The 19,911-nt window shown below is 38.9% G+C and overlaps 1 protein-coding gene across 1 annotated transcript in view; it reads left to right on the top strand.

Annotated features, from left to right (window-relative positions):
• ITGA8 (integrin subunit alpha 8) overlaps nt 1-19,290 on the top strand; it is an 83,821-nt gene extending 64,531 nt beyond the window's left edge. The window contains exons 26-28 of the mRNA XM_026039362.1: nt 9,030-9,131; nt 15,912-16,034; nt 17,210-19,290. Of these exons, the coding sequence (XP_025895147.1) occupies nt 9,030-9,131; nt 15,912-16,034; nt 17,210-17,296 (312 nt within the window). The 3' untranslated portion in view covers nt 17,297-19,290. The remainder of the gene's footprint in view (nt 1-9,029; nt 9,132-15,911; nt 16,035-17,209) is intronic.
• Nucleotides 19,291-19,911: the final 621 nt, after the last annotated feature.

Genomic DNA, 19,911 nt, shown 5'->3' with positions numbered 1-19,911 from the left:
ATAACTGCAGAGTCTTTCCTGATCAAACTGATTGATTGCCTCCTTCCTTTTTCAAGTAGTTCAGAATCCCTCAATCTTCCTGCCTGGAATGCAAGAGCCTTCCTGAGTTCTCAGTAGCTGTGGGGATAAAGATGATTTATCCCCATACTGCCTCTGACCCTAGCAAGAGAAGAATGGAGAATGCTCAGCTTACTACAGGAGTTTTCAATTTAACTCCTCACACCTTTTGAATTAATCTCTCCCTGTGCTCAAATGCAAAAGTAGCTAAAAGAAATTCTACTTCTCTTAACTTGGTTTCCTGGAGAAAGGAGAAAGCAGTTGGAAGGGTATATTGCCTATATTGGATGCCAAGTGAATAGCTAACAGTCATGAGTCTGAATTTGGATGCATGGGTGCCTCCTACTGTACTTAACTAGGTCGGTGGGTACTGAAAAGATTATTTGAATAGTCCTTTCTGTCTGTCAAGAATAAGGTCTCGGTGGGTACTGAAAAGATTATTTGAATAGTCCTTTCTATCTGTCAAGAGTAAGGTCATAGGCTGTTTCTTCTGCAACAGCTAATAGCACCACCAAAACCTACAAGAGAGTCTACAGCTCCACGCTTGAGAGATTGCTGTGATTCTGACCTAGTGCAGTGACAAAGGACCTACTTATAGCTACTGAGTGAATTAATTTCTGATTTGTCCATATGGGTTTTTTTCTATTAACAGTCAAGATCAGAGTCGGTTTTCATATGTACCTTTCACTTCACAGAAATATGATGCTTTTGAGAGCAGTCATATTTAGCAGCTACCACAGATGTGTTTCAGAGGCAAGCCTGGGTGTGCTGCATTTGGGTTTGTTCAGTGTGTCATCTGCTAGTGAGGAAAAAAAAGGCTCTTTTTTCTTTTTTTTTTTTTTTCAAATTTACATCCCAAAGCTTGGATATCTATATTAGAAGATATCTTAGATATCTTCCAATTCTGTGTAGGAGATCTTTTAGTGTGAGCTTATGCAGAGGTCTTGCAGAAGTGTACACAGAAAATATAGTAATGAGCATCTATGTATTCACTGTAGAAATATACCTTTAGAAAAATATCAAGGGAAATAGAAAAACAATTTTTCTAATTCCAGCAAAAAGAGTCTTTGACCTTTGGCCTCTGGACTCTGGCTAGCCCAGGTCAGTTAAGAACAGAGTTAAAAACAGAAGTCAATCAGTTCACTGTTCCTAACTCACAGAGACAGCCAGAGAGGCAGAGAGCCAGGGAGTCCTTGTCACTGGTTGGAGCTATTAGCTCTAACTGGGACCACTGCAGTGTCCAAGCAGTATCACAGCTGAACGTTCCCCATCTTCTTCACCAAGCCAAAGATAAAACATAGCTAGCTACCTTATTGGGACCTGGACATGTGACATTCATGATCCAACCACAGTTTTCCGTTCATCATTCTGTTGGTGAAATACAGTTATTTTTGTAAAGGGCGAAAGCTTTGTCTTGGGAAAAACAAACAAAAATATAAAACCCTTTACATAGGTCCTAGACATCAAGTTTTTAAGCTGTTTACAGCTATTTCATTGGCAATTGGTCTCATTAGTCTGGGAGTCTCGGTTAGACTGGATTTTTTTAAGTCCAATTTAAAATGTAACAAAAATATCAATTAGAGATTAAACAGATTAAATGAGAAATAGGAAGTGGTTCTGTGTTTTGTGTTTGTGACTGAGGATGTATAGCTGTTGCACCGAACTAGTTATAGAAGAAATGAAGTCTCCTTTGCTTAATGTCTCCTAATCAAGATAGAATTTTTTTTAGAGTATGAGCATTAGTCAGCCTGGTTTACTGGGCTCGGGATATGTAATTCTGTGGTATGTTTAATGCAGGAGCAGTGAGTCTCATCTTACTTAATGTTGGTCATTTAAAGTTAGATACTAGAGCTGGCTGTCCACCGCTCTGTAACCAGTGGAAAGACAGAGCAGTATCCGCAGCGGATCTGTCTGATTTGAAGCATCCTTCTCCTGACCTASATAGTGGCGTAGAGTCACAGCTGCACGTCACGACACAGTGAGTGCATGAGTGCAAGCACACCAGGCAATGCCAGTGAGGATCTGCAGTCCCTTTGGTGCCTCATTCCTCTCAGTAAATCCTATTTTCTCTGCCTGTGCTTTGCTTCTCATATGGAACTCAAGTCAGAGGTGGGAACTTGCACCAGCTTGAGGGCAGGGATGGGTAGGCTCCCTGTATCAGAGACCCCATGGCAAATACTCCCACAAAATCATCATTTTTCTTACTCCACTGTCTGTACATACTCCTGCTATCAAACTGGATAATTTTATCTGTTTCAGCAGTTTGGCTGTGATAATTTTACCTATTTAAGGATTTCTGCTCTCTTCAGATATCCATAAAGTAAATTGAAAGCTCAGAAAATTTCACATAAAGCAACAGGATGTTTTTCCATTAAAACAAAAAAAAAGGAAAAAGTAATACTCAGAAAACTTTGACATCCTCCCCGTTATGTCTAAGAAGTTGCTGGAAGAAATAAACCCTAATTCACATGCAAACTCATCTAATGGGAAGACTGATGCAGGGAACAGTGTGATAGAGGATCTGGTTGCCTTCCTCCCACTTACCTCAAGATGGTTCTCTTTTTCAGAGCCCCTTTTCAAATTAACAGTTACAAAGCCATCGCCATAAAAGACTGCAGGACATAATTAATTTCCTAAAAAGGGCATCGTTTGCTCTTAGCAAGCCTATAAACTTCTAGTTCCCAAGATTAATCCAGGAATAAAGCAAAATGCAAAGCAAAAACTACTACTGTTAGTTGGGCTGACCTCTACAGATTCAAGCTGAGGATTAGAATATAATCCAAATAATCACGWTATGGTGATTCTGAACCATCAGAGGCCAGACTGAACCCCACAGTTGTGGTTCTGCATGGAAATTAAGAGGAAATGTCACCCTCCCTACAACAACATCTCTTTTTTAGAGGACCTTTTGTACATGCAATTAATGAAAAGAATTTGTATATGCCAAAAAGCAGGATAATGGTAACATGCAGCACACACTAGCTCTGCTGCTACAGTCTAATTGAAGATATGCTGATTGCAGAGGAAAGTGTTTGGGCTTGTTAATAGCSAAGTGAAAGTTGTCACAGTGAACAGTATTTTCTTCTCATAGATTTGCTAATGAAAACTTGATAAAAATATGATATGATGTGATTACTAAGATAATCTATGTTCCTTGTTGAGTTTGTATGGATCAGCCGATAAGTTATGGTGCCACAAAAGGTCAGTCGTGTTTTGAGTGACTGCTTCCTCCTCCACTTAGTTTAACTGACAACAGCTGACCCCTTTGTCTCATGACGGTTGTAATCTGTCACCTAGAAATGCAAACTCCTTATGGGAATAAGTGGTTATATGATGTGCAATGATTAGACATGTTTGAGTAAACAAAGCAGCCCAAATTTTCCAGCCAACCAGTGAAGACAGAGGCAGACATTGTGCAAAGGCCAAGAAGAATCACAGACTTTTTTGGATTAACTTCAAAGCCAGGCTGTAAATATGAACTCTGCTAAAGCTGACTTTTGGATTCAGACTTGCTGATGTAGCAAGTGATAACCTGATTCATACAAAGAAGAAACAAGCCTACGTGATTATGTTACGTTATGTTCTTTTTTTTTTATGTGCCTCCATTTGTCAAATCATGGTATGTCTGAGTCACCAGAGGGAGATCCAAGGGATCTTGCCCAGTGTTCTTTGAACTTAGATGGACACTTTTTAATGGAAGACGAAGGAGGTTGGTAGTAAAACATCTGTTTTGAAAATGCATTTCCAAATGATGAATTTGTACCATCTGTCAGGGCTTGTGACATTCTTCCAGACTCCCAGCTCTCTGGACAACATGGTGGGAAATGGAACTCAGCTCATTCTTGAGCCTATTTCAGCCTATGTTGGAAGTTCCTCACAATGCTAATGCATCTCTCTCTGGGAGTGCCTGAGGAGGCAGAAGTGCAGAAAAAATATGGAGGGTTTCCGAGGTTCCTCAGAGGTTTGAAGTTTATTTTAGTTTATGCCTGCATTACTGAACATAATTTTATTGTTTCTCCCTTGGCTTTTATACAGTTCTAGATACAGGAATTTTGCACCCAGGACTGCATGAATTTGAATAGCTAGAAAAGAGAAGAAACTAGTTTTAATATGGGGAAACTGAAAAGTAGCAGGAACATGGCAGCCAGTTTGTAAGTGGCTTCAGAATACAAAGCCATATTTTTGCTTCTCTGTCAAATGTTTGGCTTTTCAGTGCTCCTGAAAATTTACTGTTGCTCTTTCTTCTTAGATGCCTAATTATGGCAACAAATGCTTGATATAATAAAGGTAATGAGTACTGCAACAATCACATCTTAGAGGCCCATCCCCATACTTGATTCCAAACGCTGAAACTAAAGTCCCTGCTTTTTTGCCTGCTTGCTGGGATATTGACAAACAGCTCTATCAGTGATATGTGTGAGAGCAGGCTCTGCTTGCTCTACTACTGTGAGAACTTCAAAAGACCAATGTAGCTTGGAATAGTCGCCCTGCTGTTGGTCATTAAACACTGGCCAAATTCCTSCTCCTCTTTGCCATAACTACATCCTTAGCTTGAATCAAATGTAAACACGACTGTAGGACAGACAGTTGCCTGTATCTAAGATGCTGGTACAAAAAAATCTTTATCCAGCAGTGCAGACCACAGTTACTGCATGAAAGTCCTTTGCCACAATACATGTGCCACTGTGAATGCAGGAAGAAGGCTCTGCAGAGCTCTGTAGTCCTCTATATTCTCCATTCTCATAAAGCAATGGAGATGTACAGCATTTCCAGGATCTTAATGATGGACTGAGGAGAGTTGACAGCTCTGGGCACAACCCAAGGCTATTAACTCCAGGCAAGATTAATCCACAGGAAATGYTGTCCTCTGAGGTTCTTACTGCTGATATAAGCTGAAAGTGAAATAAGCCATACACAAGTAGGTGAAAGGAGGAATTTATTTTTCCATAGATATTGTGTCTTCTCTGTAGGTTGTTTCAAGAGGGTTAATGCTGCTTACCATATCTTAGCAATCAAACTGTGTGAATCAATGTTCTACTGTTTACTGTTTTTATAATGTAACATATTCTGCCCTCTTCATTATACATTACTTTTATACATCAATTCAGAATCCTGCATAATGCGAATTGCTTAGAATTGAAATCAGCTTTYGCAGGAAAAGAAAGTTCTGAATTTCTGAGTGCAAATCCTTGTACAGCTCCAGAAAATRACAGGATTTTGCCTAAGATTTCTATTTTTGTGGAATGAAAGATAAAGAATGTTTGAAAATGGAAGGTAACTATTGTGATAAAAAATATTCTTTTTCTGAAGAAAAAGAAAAATATTATTTTTCTGAACATATCACAGATATTAAGTAACCATAAAACTGTATAAAAATTATCTTTGTTTGCCAAGTCTAGTATTAAATCTGTCTGATTTTATTTCTAATATTATCTCAACCACTACGGAGAGAAAATGAAGTCCCCATTAATTAGAAGCCATTTATGTTAAGGAGCTGATTTAACTATCTTTGTGTAGTCACTTAAGGCTGTTTTCTTGATATTCCCCATWCCTAACATTGGCCCAAAGGCGCGTTTTAATGTTTTGATATTAAGCATTCAGCTGCTCTCAATATTTTAAAAGAACAAGGTTATGTCAAGCCAAATGAATTCCCGAAGGCAATAAATATGTTGGTTCATATTGCCAATAAACACTGTCACGTATGCAAAAAGAAAGGTTTTTGTTTAAGAAGATAGAAGGCACAAGGCAAATAACAAGATCACAACCCCAGAATTCAGGAGAGCAGACTTTGGCCTTTTCAGGGATTTCCTTGGAAGAATTCTGGGAAAGTAGGTTATAGTGAGAGGAAAGGTCCAGGAGAGCTGGCCAGTTTTCAAGGATCATCTTCTCCACTCTTGAGAATGGTGCATCCTAGTGGGCAGGAAATAGAACAAATATCCACTCATTTACCCTCAGAAGGGGAGGATCAGATTATGCACAAGTCTATGGGACCTGATGCACCCCCAAGTGCTAAGGCAGCTGGCCAGTGTGAGGCTGTTCTTTGAAAGGTCATGGCAATCAGGGGAGATTCCTAAGGCCTAGAAGAAAGCAAATACCTTGGCATATCTTCAAGATGGAGAATCTTTAAGGAGGATCCAGGCAACATGCCAGTCAACCTTAATTCAGTCCCTAGGAGGACAGTGGGGGGCACCATCTCTGACATCATTGCAGACAAATTGGTGAAGTGTGGGCTATGTATGTGGACAATAGGGTGGAYTGAAAATTGGCTGAACTTCCCATCTCAAAGTACTGTGATCAGTGGCACAAAGTCCAGCTGGAGAGTGGTCACTAGTGGTGTGCTCCAGGGTGTAAGACTAGGGCCAGGTATTATTTAAAATCTTCTTTAATGACCTGGATGATGGGCAGAGTGCCACCTCAGCAAGTCTGCAGATGACACAAAGCTGGGATGAGTGGTTGATAGCCCAGAAGGTTGTGTCACCATGTGGACCTTGACAGGCTAGAGAAATGGGCAAGCAACCACCTCATGAAGTTTAACAGAGGCAAATACCAAGTGCCCCATCTTGGGGAGAATAAGCCCATGCTGGGGCCTGACTGGCTGGAGAACAGTTTTTCAGACTGAGAGGAGCARTGTCTTTGATGCAAGAGGAAGTCCCAGAGAGACAGAATAGCTGCCACGGAGGAAAAGGTTTGGGGTAGTCACCTAGAAGCTGAATCTTGTCAAAGAATTAATGCTCTTAAATGTGCCAGATATAGACAGAAGGTGAAGGAGTTTTGTGGAAGATGATTTAAGGACTGACAGTGATGTACCAAACACACTGGATACAAATACAGTAAATAGAATAAACAGAAATACGTACCTGGTGTAGAAAGACTTAAATGATTAATGAAGTGCTATATAGTGTAACATATAAACCAAGTTCCTAGGAAATATTCTGAAAATGGAAATTTACTGTATTTCTTTTAAATGGTTACTAAAACTAATATGAATAGAGAAGATCATAAATGACTTTCTGTACTTCCATGTTGGTCAGCCTTGAAAATGGGGGAAAGTTCATAAGTGATTTTTTWTTATTATTATTAAGGTAACCAAACTTTGCAACATGGATAAGGCAGACTTTGCTCTTGGCTCGAGTTACTGGGGTAATTTAAACCCCATGCCAGTTCATGTCTTGGCCACTGAGTATAATGCGAGCAGCTGGTGCAAGATTGGAGGACTGCTTTAGTTACAAGGCTCTCTCTATCCATAAATCTCCTGTGGAATACGATTGTTGGATTCTGGTCATCACATTACAGGAATGTTTGATCCAAGTATCAAGAAGGATAAAGAATATCTCATATTAAAGCTTAAAATTGTTTACCTCACAGAGGCTAATGCAAGGGGATGTAATGATAGTGAGAATTCCTTGTACTTATGTGATGCTTTTCAGAGCATATCCAAGTTCTTTTAAAGGAGATCCCTATCCTGTTTTGCATGGAATGGTATATAGAAGATAAGTCACATAGAGTGTCACCCCTCAAAAAGTTGCACGGAGGGAATTAGAAACAGGTTTCTTGAGTTCCAGAGAAGTATGGCAACCACCCAGCATCTGTTCTTGAGATAAAAGAGGAAAAATATGCAGATAGAGTGCAGGATCTTCTCTCTATAATAAAAGACCATTCTGTGAAATTGAAAGGTACCAAATTCAGAGTGAAGTGAGAGTCTTACCTGATGTACTTGATGCACAGGTACATCAAGTAAGCATAAGGTTCCAATATGTTGCCAGGTACTTGATCAGAGCTAACACCATTAAGATGCCATTGATTCCACAGCTTGGGTTTCAAAATATGTATACCAAAAATATTCCTGTCCATTGTAGTAAGTTTTGCTACATTCTTTTAAGTAACATGGATTTTCACATGTCAAGGCTTAAGCCAATTTTTATGATGGATTTAGACAACTATTTTTCCAGTGAACAAATTAGCTCATAGCTAGCATCTTGGAACAGTTTGCACAATACAAGACATTATGGTTAAGGTAACAGAACATACTGGTCAGGTGTGTGTGTGTCAGTTCCTACCTGGCTTCCAAATGAAAAAAACACAGAATGAGTTACATGATGTAATAGGTTTTAGTGATTCCAAAGCAGGGAATTCAATACCTAATCTAATCATGAAAAAAAAAAAGAGAAATACATTGTTTTACCTGCACATCTTTGTTTTATTAAAGTGCTTAATGAGAGCTGCATAAATATCTTACCAAGCAGCTGTTTAAGCACTGGCTACTATACAGCCCCATTGCAGTTACACTGTGGAGGGAGGGAGGGAGGGAGGGAGGGAGGGAGGGAGGGAGGAAGGAAGGAAGGAAGGAAGGAAGGAAGGAAGGAAGGAAGGAAGGAAGGANAGGAAGGAAGGAAGGAAGGAAGGAAGGAAGGAAGGAAGGAAGGAAGGAAGGAAGGAAGGAAGGAAGGAAGGAAGGAAGGAAGGAAGGAAGGAAGGGAAAAAAAAAGAGTTTTTCAGCTTGTTTTGAAAAGGAAATCTTACTACGTTCTCTGATGGGAAAGCACAGCCTTTCCTTTGATAAACAAGGATTCCTAACAGGTTGGTGTCAGCCTGGGTCTGGAAGACTTCTCAAGAGGTCTTTGTTCATGTTGGGCTTGGTGAACACAATCACAATTTTAAAATAGACACCTCATAAACCTCCCCTCTGCTTCAAGCCCACCAGTGTCCTATTGCAAGCAGAAATATGAGAACTAACTGAATGTGCCTTTCTAGAGATTAAACCCTTGTTCCCTGCGCTGAACATGCAGTAGTATTTTATTTCAGCTTTGTGTTTTAGTATGCGTTTGTTTTGCATTCCTGGGACTGCTCTACCTTTTACCAAAGGAATCCATCTTTGCCTTAGAAAATCATTTCCCTTTATGCAGCTTATTTCTCATAATACTTTTAAGTATAAACATGTTTTTTAATAATTTCCTTTTTTTGTGTAATTTCAGAGAAAAAATTATCACTATAATCTTTTTTCCAATGTGTCCTTTGAAGTTAAGAAGATGCCATATAAAGTGCAGCCAGCAAAGCTCCCAGAGGGAAGCATAGCAGTAAGTATCATGAAAATGGTATCTGTGTGTGGAGTGCATGTCGTCCTAATCACTCTGCCCATTTGCTCTTTCTGGTCATAGCTGTTAAAATGTTTATGCATGAAAATATGGAGATCAGTCTTTCTTGTCTTCCTAGTGTAAATTCCTGAAACAATATCTAAGGGAAATATCTTTACTGCTTTCTGTGGGAGTTACTGGTATACGATACTAGTTCCATTTTAAGTAATTGCTTAGTCAGCAACATGCAGACTGCTTTATTGCAGTTGGAAGCATTTTCAAGAAGAAAAAAAAAAGCCTTGAAAACAATTTTATAATTAGTTTGATAAGGCTAAAAATGCTGGAGGAAATCTTTGTGCAAAATTTAAAATCTTACTTAAATCAGGTTCAGTGTGTTCCCTTCAGGTTCATTTACAGACAGGTGTGTACTCCTCTCTGGTGTTTCTAATTCACAGAGCATCAGGTACATGATATGAAAATACCCAATAGTCTCTACAGATGTGATAGTTGGACACCAAAGTCTGTGCCTTATCTGTAGAGAGAGATTTGTATGGTCTTGGATTTTTGTGAAGAMTAAACCTCATAAAAATACTTCTTAAAGGCTGGAATTTGATTTAAGTATTTGCTAGTGCCAAAACATTGAGTTTGAAGGGTAGGTTAAGGAATTTGCATCTTCTTGTGTTTAACATAATAGTTTAAATTCACTCTATTTTGCTATTAATGATGGAAATAAATAAAATGTAAGTGGAAATTTGATTATTGTATATGATTCAGCTAAAATATGGAGGTTTATTTATCTCATTTTCATTGAGATTTATTCATAGTCCTTATTTTGAAAAGTAAGCTCAGTCCAAACTTTTCCAAATTAAATCTTGTGGCAAATACCTCATGTCAGTCTGTCACTGATAGCAGAAGGGGGCAGAATATTTTTCTTATCTGTAAAACTGACATAATAATACAGTTTACATTGGATATGTTATAGAGGATGCAGGCTATAAAATTTTGTTTTGAAAAACATAGACTGAACAGTTGATTGATTCTTGTGCTGAGAAGACAAGGTGAAAAATCTTGGTCCCATAGGCACCATGATAGAATTTCAATCAGAAGAGTTGTGATTTCATACAAAGAGATTTGATGGTTAATGCCGTGTTCATCTAAAAAGGTTCAAAGGCTCCAAGCTGACAGATACGTTCAGGCTCTTTTTATTTTCTTGCAGCATGTGTTCCATAACAGAAACACATGTTGTGCAGAGCTATATTGATAGCGGTGCCTTCATCTGGACTGAAATGCTTTACCCCAGGTGATAGCCTGCTGTTCTCACAAGTGTCAGATGATCTACCAAATGATCAGATAAGCATTCTGTTCTCTTACTGTAGCCAGTATAATGCTTGTTATTTGGTGCAGATGATTTATAGCAAAATGCCTATAATGGCAACTGTAAAATGTTGAAAAATTATAGTGCTTTTATGTTGTTTCATATCTGGACATGGCAATGGATTTTTGCCAGCTCTACAGCTTGACGTGTTATATGCACAAGCTCTTTTGATGTTCCACTTGCAAGAAGAAAGTATTTGCTTTAAGTTGGGCAGTACTAAATATTTTTGCTTCTTCTGAAAAAGATGAGTTACTGCATTTCAAAAGTTTCCAACAATCTCCTTGAAAGTTTATGGTTTTCTTTGAAACAGCACAAGGAGGGAAGAGGAATAAAGATTTTAATATTTTAAAATCAATTTTCAACAGCATATACTTCATAATTAACTAGCACGTTACACTTTGCATAAACAATATCTGCTGATATTGAAGATGTTCAAAAAGAATAGATCATACATCCTTCATTTAATTCATATAGATCTGAATTCATTTTATTAAGGCTGATACACACTTTTAAATTTAAAGGTATAAAAAATCCTGTTCACTTCAACAGCATACAGAGTCAAGTATGTGCTTACATATTTGCAGCTTTGAGATCTCTGTGTTGATCAGCATGGAATATTGGTCCATTTYTTCAACACAGATGGATGATACATAGATGTGGGAAAGGCTACTGTAAATGTGAGGAAATGCTGAATCGTTTRTAAGTAAATCTTTAGAATGAAAATGGCATTGATTGGAAAACTAGGTTGGAAGTTGGTGGAACTTAAATCAAAATCCACTRTAATCAGTGAAGTATTTCTGTAGATTTTGATAGCCTTGGAATTAAAATTATATGCTGAGCGACTGGTTGGATTTTCTTGCTTACACCTATAATACTAAAAAGGGKTTTTTTTTAATAGAGATATTATTATGGCAAATAATACTTGATGCATTATTTCATTTTGCACCTTAAATCCCTTTTACTGTAAAAAGTATAGAGCTAGAATAAACAGGATTTTTTTTAATGATTCTTGAATGCGTGTATGAATTTAATGAAATATGACTTCATTTTTTAAATGTTTGATGGGATCTTCTGAGGGGATGCCTTTAGCATAAAKTGTTTGAAAAGTTCCCAACAGTGGACCAAATTAGTTTCAGACTAGGACTTATAATTCTTTCTTGCTATTACATGACAACAGGTACTCCTATTTTAAATGTGCTGAAATTCACTATGAAATATACTTGCACAAAATATTTGTAACGTGTAAATATAAATGTCAATATTAATTACAACTCAAAGCTCAGGGGAAATTTTTCATTCTGTTTTGGGCATTTTTTTTCAAAACATGTAAGAATATCATTCATATGAGACCGTGTAGCAGTACTGAAGAATTACCTATAGTTTCTCAGTCTCCGTAAGCAAAATTACCATAGAGGCAAGTCATCATGGACAGTAAAAGTAGTAGCATTGGAAGACTAATTAACTTAGCTACTGCTTCTTAAAGTAGCAGATAAAAATATAGAGAAGCTATTTTTTTTAAGTGCTTCTCTTAAAGAATGAGAGAAAAAAATAAATTTGTGTGGAGCTCACTAGCAGTCCCTGCATTCTCACCAGCTGCAAGTTTGATGCTGGATATTTGCAGCAGAAAACCTAATTCCCATTTATTCACAAAGGCTTTCCAGGGACTTGCTGCCTTCTGTACCGTGCTGCCTTCCAGTGGACTCAAAGATGATTTTGAAAACATTTTGAGTAGTACCAAAATTGAGAGCAAAATCTGTTCTGAAAATAGTGGCCAAAAATGTGGGAGGTCTTAGCTTACTTACAGTGCACTAACTAACTGTGTCACACTGAAAAAGAAAAAAGAAAAAAAAAAGGGACCCCCACCATTGAAATAATTTCACAATTTTCATGGGATCGCAATCCTGATTCTGAAGTTAAGACTACTAGACAGCATCCAGAACTAAGCTGGATTTTCTCATAACATTTTCTCGTAACACACAAATGCTCTGCCAGTAAATTTCTGGTTGGCTTCACCCTCACCTCATGCTTGAGCCAGACAGCATTTCTTATCACCCCTCTGCTTACAGAAGGTGAGACTTCTCAACAGTTTCTTCAGCAATGAGAAGGTCAAAAGTCAGGTGGCTCCTCTCCTGAGTCTAAGAGCTGTATTTTATACCAGACCGACAGAGAACCATGCCAGCATTCACTCTGAGCCCTCTAGCCCTGAAAGCCAAAATGCCTCTGAAGTACACTGCCAAACAGGCAACGCTTGTGTAAAAATACCACTTCTTCATATTGACCACCTTGGATGAAAACAGATAAATCCCCTCAAAAAATTCCCTGGCTCTATTCCTGTAGTACTAAACCTACCACATGGAGAAAAGCCAAAACTCATGCTGAATAATGCAAACTTGTCTTAAATCAGAGTCATATGTAAAACTATTGTGGTCAGCATGGGGTGGGGTGGGGGGTGGACACTCGTCTGTGGACACGGTGAAATGGGGCAGACAAAGCTTTTTCTTCAACTGTGTGAGTGTCCAGGACACGCAATGTCAAACCGTTCACCAGACATCCCCTTCGTAGCCCTGCAAGGCTCTGTACGGAGTGTAAAAGGCGGCAGCCCCGGGGCGTTATGTTCTACTGCTAATGCACACAGACAGGAGTGAGACTGACCACTGGGTATAATCCTCTGCTCAGAGAGGGAATAAATCTTCAGCACGTCTTAGCACTCAGCCCAACCCTTCTCTTGCTTTTGAAAGTCTAACACAAAGAAGGATTCATGAGAAAAGGCTGTGGGTGGGACAAAATGACTTTAAGATGCAAACARCTCCCTTAGCTATTGATGCCTGTCTCTAGCCTCCATCCTGCAAGAAGAAAAAAGTAATTTGGCAGTATTTTGCTTTTTACAAGATAGAATTCAATTCTGCTGTCTGTTTTACCCGTCACTGGTAAAATAAGGATCATAATCATGATGTTCTGCATTGCTATAAGATTAAGGGTTTTTGTTCATGTTTTAACATTTGTCAGGTTCCAGCTGAGCTATTGAAATGACTCTGAAAATTGCACACTAACTTCTGTAAAGACAGAATGGTGTAAGAAAGATAGGAGAGAGGCTTACAGACCCCAGTAGTATAGGCAAAGCCAGGACTGCTGCATCCTTCATTACTGGTGACAGAATGTCCTCAGGAAGACCCTATGTGGATTGTACAGGCTAATAGAGTCTCTGTAAGTATCACAAGAAGAGCTAGATTGCTGTAGAGCTTGCACAGTCTAGGACGAAAGAAAGCACATCTGGTAAGTGCAGCAAACACATCTAAGAAGTGGTATGTGAAAGGAGATGTGCTGTGACTGCATAGGTAGTTCAGGTTGCATAGACTAGCTACCAACCTTATGCAAAGCYGAATGAAATCCACTGGCTAATGAAACGTGCTGATTTCAGCRGGATCTCAAATGTATTTTGAAGTCTGGAYTGACCTCACCTAATTCTGAGCAGTTAACAGAGGCATATGGAGCTGAGTTCCTATGTTCTTCTTCCATTGTATAGTTCAGATCCTAAATAATACCAGACAGTCATTGGTTTGCCCATGTCCACCTGCTGAGTAGGGAGCACCGAGAGCACTGCTGTTGCTGAACGGGGTAGCTGTGGACTTGGTGCTCAAGCAGACCACTATTGTTCAGTCAAATAYTATCTTTTAAAAAATGCAAACAAAGAGTCCTTCCTACAAACCTACTCATCTGCTCTTATCATTTCTATGTACAGAATATACCTTTTTGGTAGACTCTCCCTTTACCAACTCATCTATAATTGGCCAGTGTCTTGCCAGAGCCTYTTGTTCTGATTTGCTTACATTTGCTCTAGCCCTGGCTAGAGCAGTTCTGCTGACTCAATTTCCTGCTGCATTTATTTCAGCAACCTTACGCTGCTTAGGACTTTGAGTCAAAATAGCTAAATCACATTTTTGCAAGTAAATGGGTTTTCTTTGTGGTTCAATCTTAATATAAAAATGAGTCATTCATTTCATCAAATTTAAGAGGAGAGAAAGCCCTGCTTGCATTTCTTTTGTTGGTCTTGTTTTTAAAAAWTTGCATAGATGCCTGTGGATGCCCCTTCTACATCCACGGCAACATGCTCTGCTAAGTGACAGTTTGAGCATTAAGAAAGTTCCTGTGAAGTCAAGGGTTGAGCAATGGCCAGTAAATTATTAAGAAAAAGCAGATTTCCTAGCTGTACCTCAAGCACTAAAAAAGGAAGATAATTTGAGAGCTTGTGTAATCAGTTTGCTTTGCAAACTGATTTCATCCTGTCATGAAGAACAAAATAGCTTCCATCTGCCACATACTTGCCCTGTTTAAGGCAGAACAGGAGTAAATGAGAGCAGTCCAACAGAAAACCCAGGAGAGAATTGATTTCCCAGTCTAATAGAACAAGAAATTTTGGCAATAAAAAAAAAAAGGGGGGGGGGGAAGGAAAGACATAATTGTGACTGATAAGGAAAACTCAAGCTCATTCCTTCCTACTTGGGAAGAGTGGGGAGATACCGAGTGTAAATAAGTTTGAGGCCTTCCAAGGCATCATGTAAATAAGTTTAAGCCTTCCAAGGAGAGTCTGCAGGCATAGAATGAATTTGGTATATGATGTGGGAGGGAGAACAAGAGCAAAGTTACTTGTTCGGATAATCCCAGGAGAAAGCCAGAAGGGTTATCAATACTCTTTATTAGGATGAAGGTCTAAGGAGGTAAACTTTGCTAAGCCCGTTAGAACAAGCTTGTGTTATCTACCCCTGTTGCTTTCCAGACCCTCAGGCAACAAGAGAGATGCTTTATGCTGACTTCTCATTTACATGGCAGTATGCTTGGCTTCCTTTAAGAGTGTAATGTCATGCTGTACATTATGCTTCCACCACAAGGGCAATGCATTCTGCTTGAGGAGTTTCAGTTTTGGACTGCTCAGCTGAAACACAAGTCATGGAAAAATTATATAGCGGTATGTCAACAGAAGTTAAGAGTAATGTAGTTGGTATCTATTGTGGCTTGAGTTACAAATTTGTGATGAAATCAACCATTGTTTCAGAGTAATTCTATTAAATAAACTGTACTATTCTAGGCTGTTCCACCATATATGAGAAGAATTTTGCTCCTTGAATCTTCTTGAAGTATTTTTACAAATGTTCTCTTCTTGCTATGCTATATTAAATGAAAATGATTCTAATGTCTAATATGGCAAGTATTTTTGTGTATGTGCAAATCCCTTTGAGAGTAATTATCACGAAAAAGAGGAAAAGAACTTGCAGTAAATTAAGCCAATATGGGAGAAGTCCAGGTGTTTCTAATCTGCCATCTCTATTCAGGTGAATGCTTATAACCACTGTGTTCTACTGTCAATTAACTTGTTTATTTCTTGTTCATTTAATGTATTCTTTTCATTTCAGATCAGAACATCTGTCATTTGGTCCACTCCAAATGTCTCCTTCGTAATCCCATTATGGGTTATAATACTAGCAATACTCCTTGGGTTGCTGGTACTAGCTATGTTGACCTTAGCTTTATGGAAGGTAAGTTGTATTATTTTTATTGCTACTGCCTTAATAAAACTGAAGGGATACTAATAGTTTCAGTTGAGAACAGGAAAGATTAGAACTTTGTGATCTTTAACAGCTTGGAGCAAAAGCAACTATACACATGTGTCTTCTTTGTTTTGGCATCTCTGACATGCTTGTGTCACTGACCTTTATACAATTTTCAAAGTCCTCCTTTATTATTAAAGTCTGGTTATAAATGGGCATACAGAGTTTGGCTCTGCTTCCCAAGACCTATGATCCTCTTTTTCAGGATGTTTAGGTTCATAAAGAAGTGACTCTAACTTTGTTTTCTCTGAGTACTTCAGGAATTTCCAGTTTTTGTCAGTGTACAATCCCAGCTTTGAGAATTCATTTTTACATTTCCTTTTATATTAGTATATCTATGTATCTTTTATTTTTAAGGATTTTGGTCCTGTGTTTGTTGTTTACTCCCTTTATAAGTTTTAAGAGAAGTTGTTGGAAACTGCTGTAATATAGGGAGCTGGCGTAGCTTTATGCCATCCATTCAATCTTCTTTAAAACAAAATTCTTTAGCTAGGCCGTGGTTCATCTGCCTTTAGCTACTTGGTGTTAAAGGTTAGGTATCCAGTAGATGCTTAACTGTCCAGATTTCCTTTGTACTCAGTAAAAATAGAGATGTCTAAAACACAGGAGGATGGAAGGAATTCCTCTTTGGCAGTACCCTGCTTAACTTCTGCTTAACTTCTGGTTTAACTAGTTTAAACCAAAAGGCTAACTTTGAGGCAGTTAAAGTTAGGTGAGATGAATCCCATTTTTAGTGATGTTTCTGAATAAGTGATGTTTCTGGATAAGTGTGTGGCTGAAGTGAAATCAACAGCATCCTCACAGAGCCAGTCAGGATCAGCATTCATAGCAACCTTTATATCGCCTGCAAAGACAGCTTTCATATGAACTGAGTTTTTACTGGTTTTCAAACTCAGTCCCACACTCTATGCAGCTAAAATATTCATTTTCATAGGCAGTAATTTGAATAGGAAAAAAAAAAAAAAAAAAAGAGGGGTTACAGTCCATCAGCTGCCATAGACAGTACCAGACTTTTAGGCTTGAGTGAGTGAAGAATCAGACTGCAGCCAAGTTTTCCTGTGGTTGTGATATCTCTGGAATTTTTGTTTGTTTGCCTCCTGCAGTGTGGCTTCTTTGACAGAACTAGACCGCCTCAAGATGACATGGCTGACAGGGAGCAACTCACAAATAATAAGACTACTGATGCGTAGAGGAAGTTCCAGTCAGAGTCCTACCTGAGACTAGCAATACGATAAAGATGAAATGAAGGTTTTCCTTTCCCGTCTTCCTTGCAAGTGACACAGTGTTGTAATCTGATGCACGCAACATTCTGAGAGAACATTCTGAGAAAATGCCACATGGTGGCCATCCTTGCCAAAGCAAGCAGCTTTATCACGGCCTTAAGAACGTACTCACCACTGAACAGAATGTTTTTAACATATTCCAGACATGCTACATTTTAACAGATGCTCTTGAACATGTGTGGTATCCTGAGATGCTTCCAGAACAAGCCCAAACCTTAGAAGAGAGAGTCCCTATGCGGCTGTGTTGTCTAGCAGATGGACTAGGACAAAACTTTTGAACACTACTGTATGATAAGGATACCTTTGACACCTCCCTAAGGATAAGAACTTATATGAAATTATGGCTCAGGGAGACAAGCAATATGTCAGTACTGTGAAAGTACTTCTCAAAAACAAAGGTAGTCTGTAAAGAACTGTATAAATGGGGCACAATTATTTATTTCTCCACCTTTTCAGGATAAGTATCTGATATAATCAACATAGATTTGGAGAGAAGGGAGTCATAAAATAGAAATCATTTACTTACCTTTCATGTAAATAGAAAAGTGAATTCATTGTACACACTGAGCACAATTTTTCTTGGCCACGATGTGTTTTGCAAAGCAGAGGATTTATACGAACTTTACAAGAGAAAGCATATGATAAACAAGTATCTATTGTATCTCTTTCAACCCAGAGCTGGCAACTACACACCTAGTTAAATAAATACACAGTCATTAAATAACAGTGGATAAGTCACCCTCTCATCTCTTTGCTGGTGGGCAGCTGGCACAGGATCAGCCGTCTGTGACACAACGCATGTAAACTGCCATAGACCCACTGGTGACACTGAGAGGGCTCGGGGTTCTGGGCAAGGGTGAGTTTCCTTCCCTCTTGCCCGGGTATTTACTTTGTTGAACTATCCTCTTAAAACAGCCACTGCGTCTTGAATTGAATTTGTGTGCTCAACTCTAACACTTTGGTCATCTGAAAAAATCTCTAGCTTGTTTTGTTTTTATAGGCTACACAATGACAGCATATTTAAAGTGTTAAAGAGATTTCAGTAAAGTCTAAGGCTAAGTATAATTATTTCCCGTGGCAAAGGCTTCTGGGAAGGTGTGTAAAATTTGTACTTATGCAGAAAGTGKGATGCCGGACAGTCAAGAATTAACTCACAGAAGGAAAGATATCTTAAGTTAAAGAGTAAAAATATAGGCATTTGCTTTTTTTCTTCTTTTGAATTGAGGATCCTGAAGAAGAAAGACTTCGGTCTTTCTTTCTTATCAACAGATTCACTGTAGATAAGTTGGGGCTCCAAGCTCTGGATCTGTGCAAGCTGCCTGGAAGCTTGAGACTTCCCTTGTGAAATCTGCTATATCATGTAGGCTTCATACATGATATGAAGGAACAGGTTGTTCCTTTTCTGAAACATACACCACATATTCCTCCTTTTGGCTGCTCTTCTTTCCAGTACATCTCAGCTTAATTAGCAATGGCCTCATCCATCCTGCTACCTCTTGGCCCTTTGTAGATATCCAGCTTTCTGCTTGCTAAGACTTCAAGACAGCAGTAGCCCAGTGACATGGTCACTTCTGTCAGTCTGGCAGGACATTTTGCATTGCCACCATTGCTGACTCCCAGGCCAACCTGGGCAGCATAAATGAGAACTAAGGAACCTGAGCAGGTGGGTCTCATCTTCAGACCTATGGGAAATTTGCAAGAAGACCATGATAGAGCCTTCAATATAGCAACCACTGTGTACCTGTGAGACTTAACGAGAGGGGAGATACATGCCTCAGAAACAGGAGTGCAGCACCTCTTTTTTTTCTGAGGATAGGGAGGCCTGAACACTTGCCAGCCCCCCAGAACACTGTTGGCCACAGCAGCCTTTGCTCATGTGGGTTTGAGGTGCCCCCTTGTCAGTAAGAGAGATGAGCTCACCAACAGCAGCATGAACCGTCCCTGCTGCAAATCACACCCCCTCCCAGGTAAAAGACAGTGAGCTTTTAGCTTTTGTAAATACTGAATTGTTGTGGGTAGCAGCTTCTGGAATAAGATCAGTTTGCTCAATAAATTCACATCAAGTGCACAATTCTTACTCTGATGGAATAGCAATGTAAGGAGATACTGAACRTATGACTTTTGTATGTGCAATACTTTATATTACCTATATATCTGAAGCATGTTTACACTGGCATTTGTGGTTGTTTTTTAAACTTCTGAATATAGTGATTGATGATTACAATAAAGAAAAAAGAATGGGAAAACAAACAAACACAGCTCTGTTTAGTATGTTCACCAATGTGTTTTCAATCCTTTAGTGCCCTGAGGATGGGCCTAAGTGACCTAATAAGTTCTCTGCAGTTGTAACGTCTATGGTTCAGTTTTGAGCAATTATTCTCCATTTTAATGATGGGCAAAACGTGCTCAGATACTAAATTTAAACCAAAAAGAACCGCAGTCACTGCTGGGCCTGGCTCGAATCCATTGGCTGCAGCTGCATAATGTCACTGGAAACCAAATTAGAGGCACATGATCTGACA

This window comes from Nothoprocta perdicaria, unplaced genomic scaffold (genome assembly GCF_003342845.1).
Source record: "Nothoprocta perdicaria isolate Ctin4 unplaced genomic scaffold, notPer1 scaffold_23, whole genome shotgun sequence".
Taxonomy (NCBI): domain Eukaryota; kingdom Metazoa; phylum Chordata; class Aves; order Tinamiformes; family Tinamidae; genus Nothoprocta; species Nothoprocta perdicaria.
This window is presented reverse-complemented; position numbering and strand designations above follow the sequence as displayed.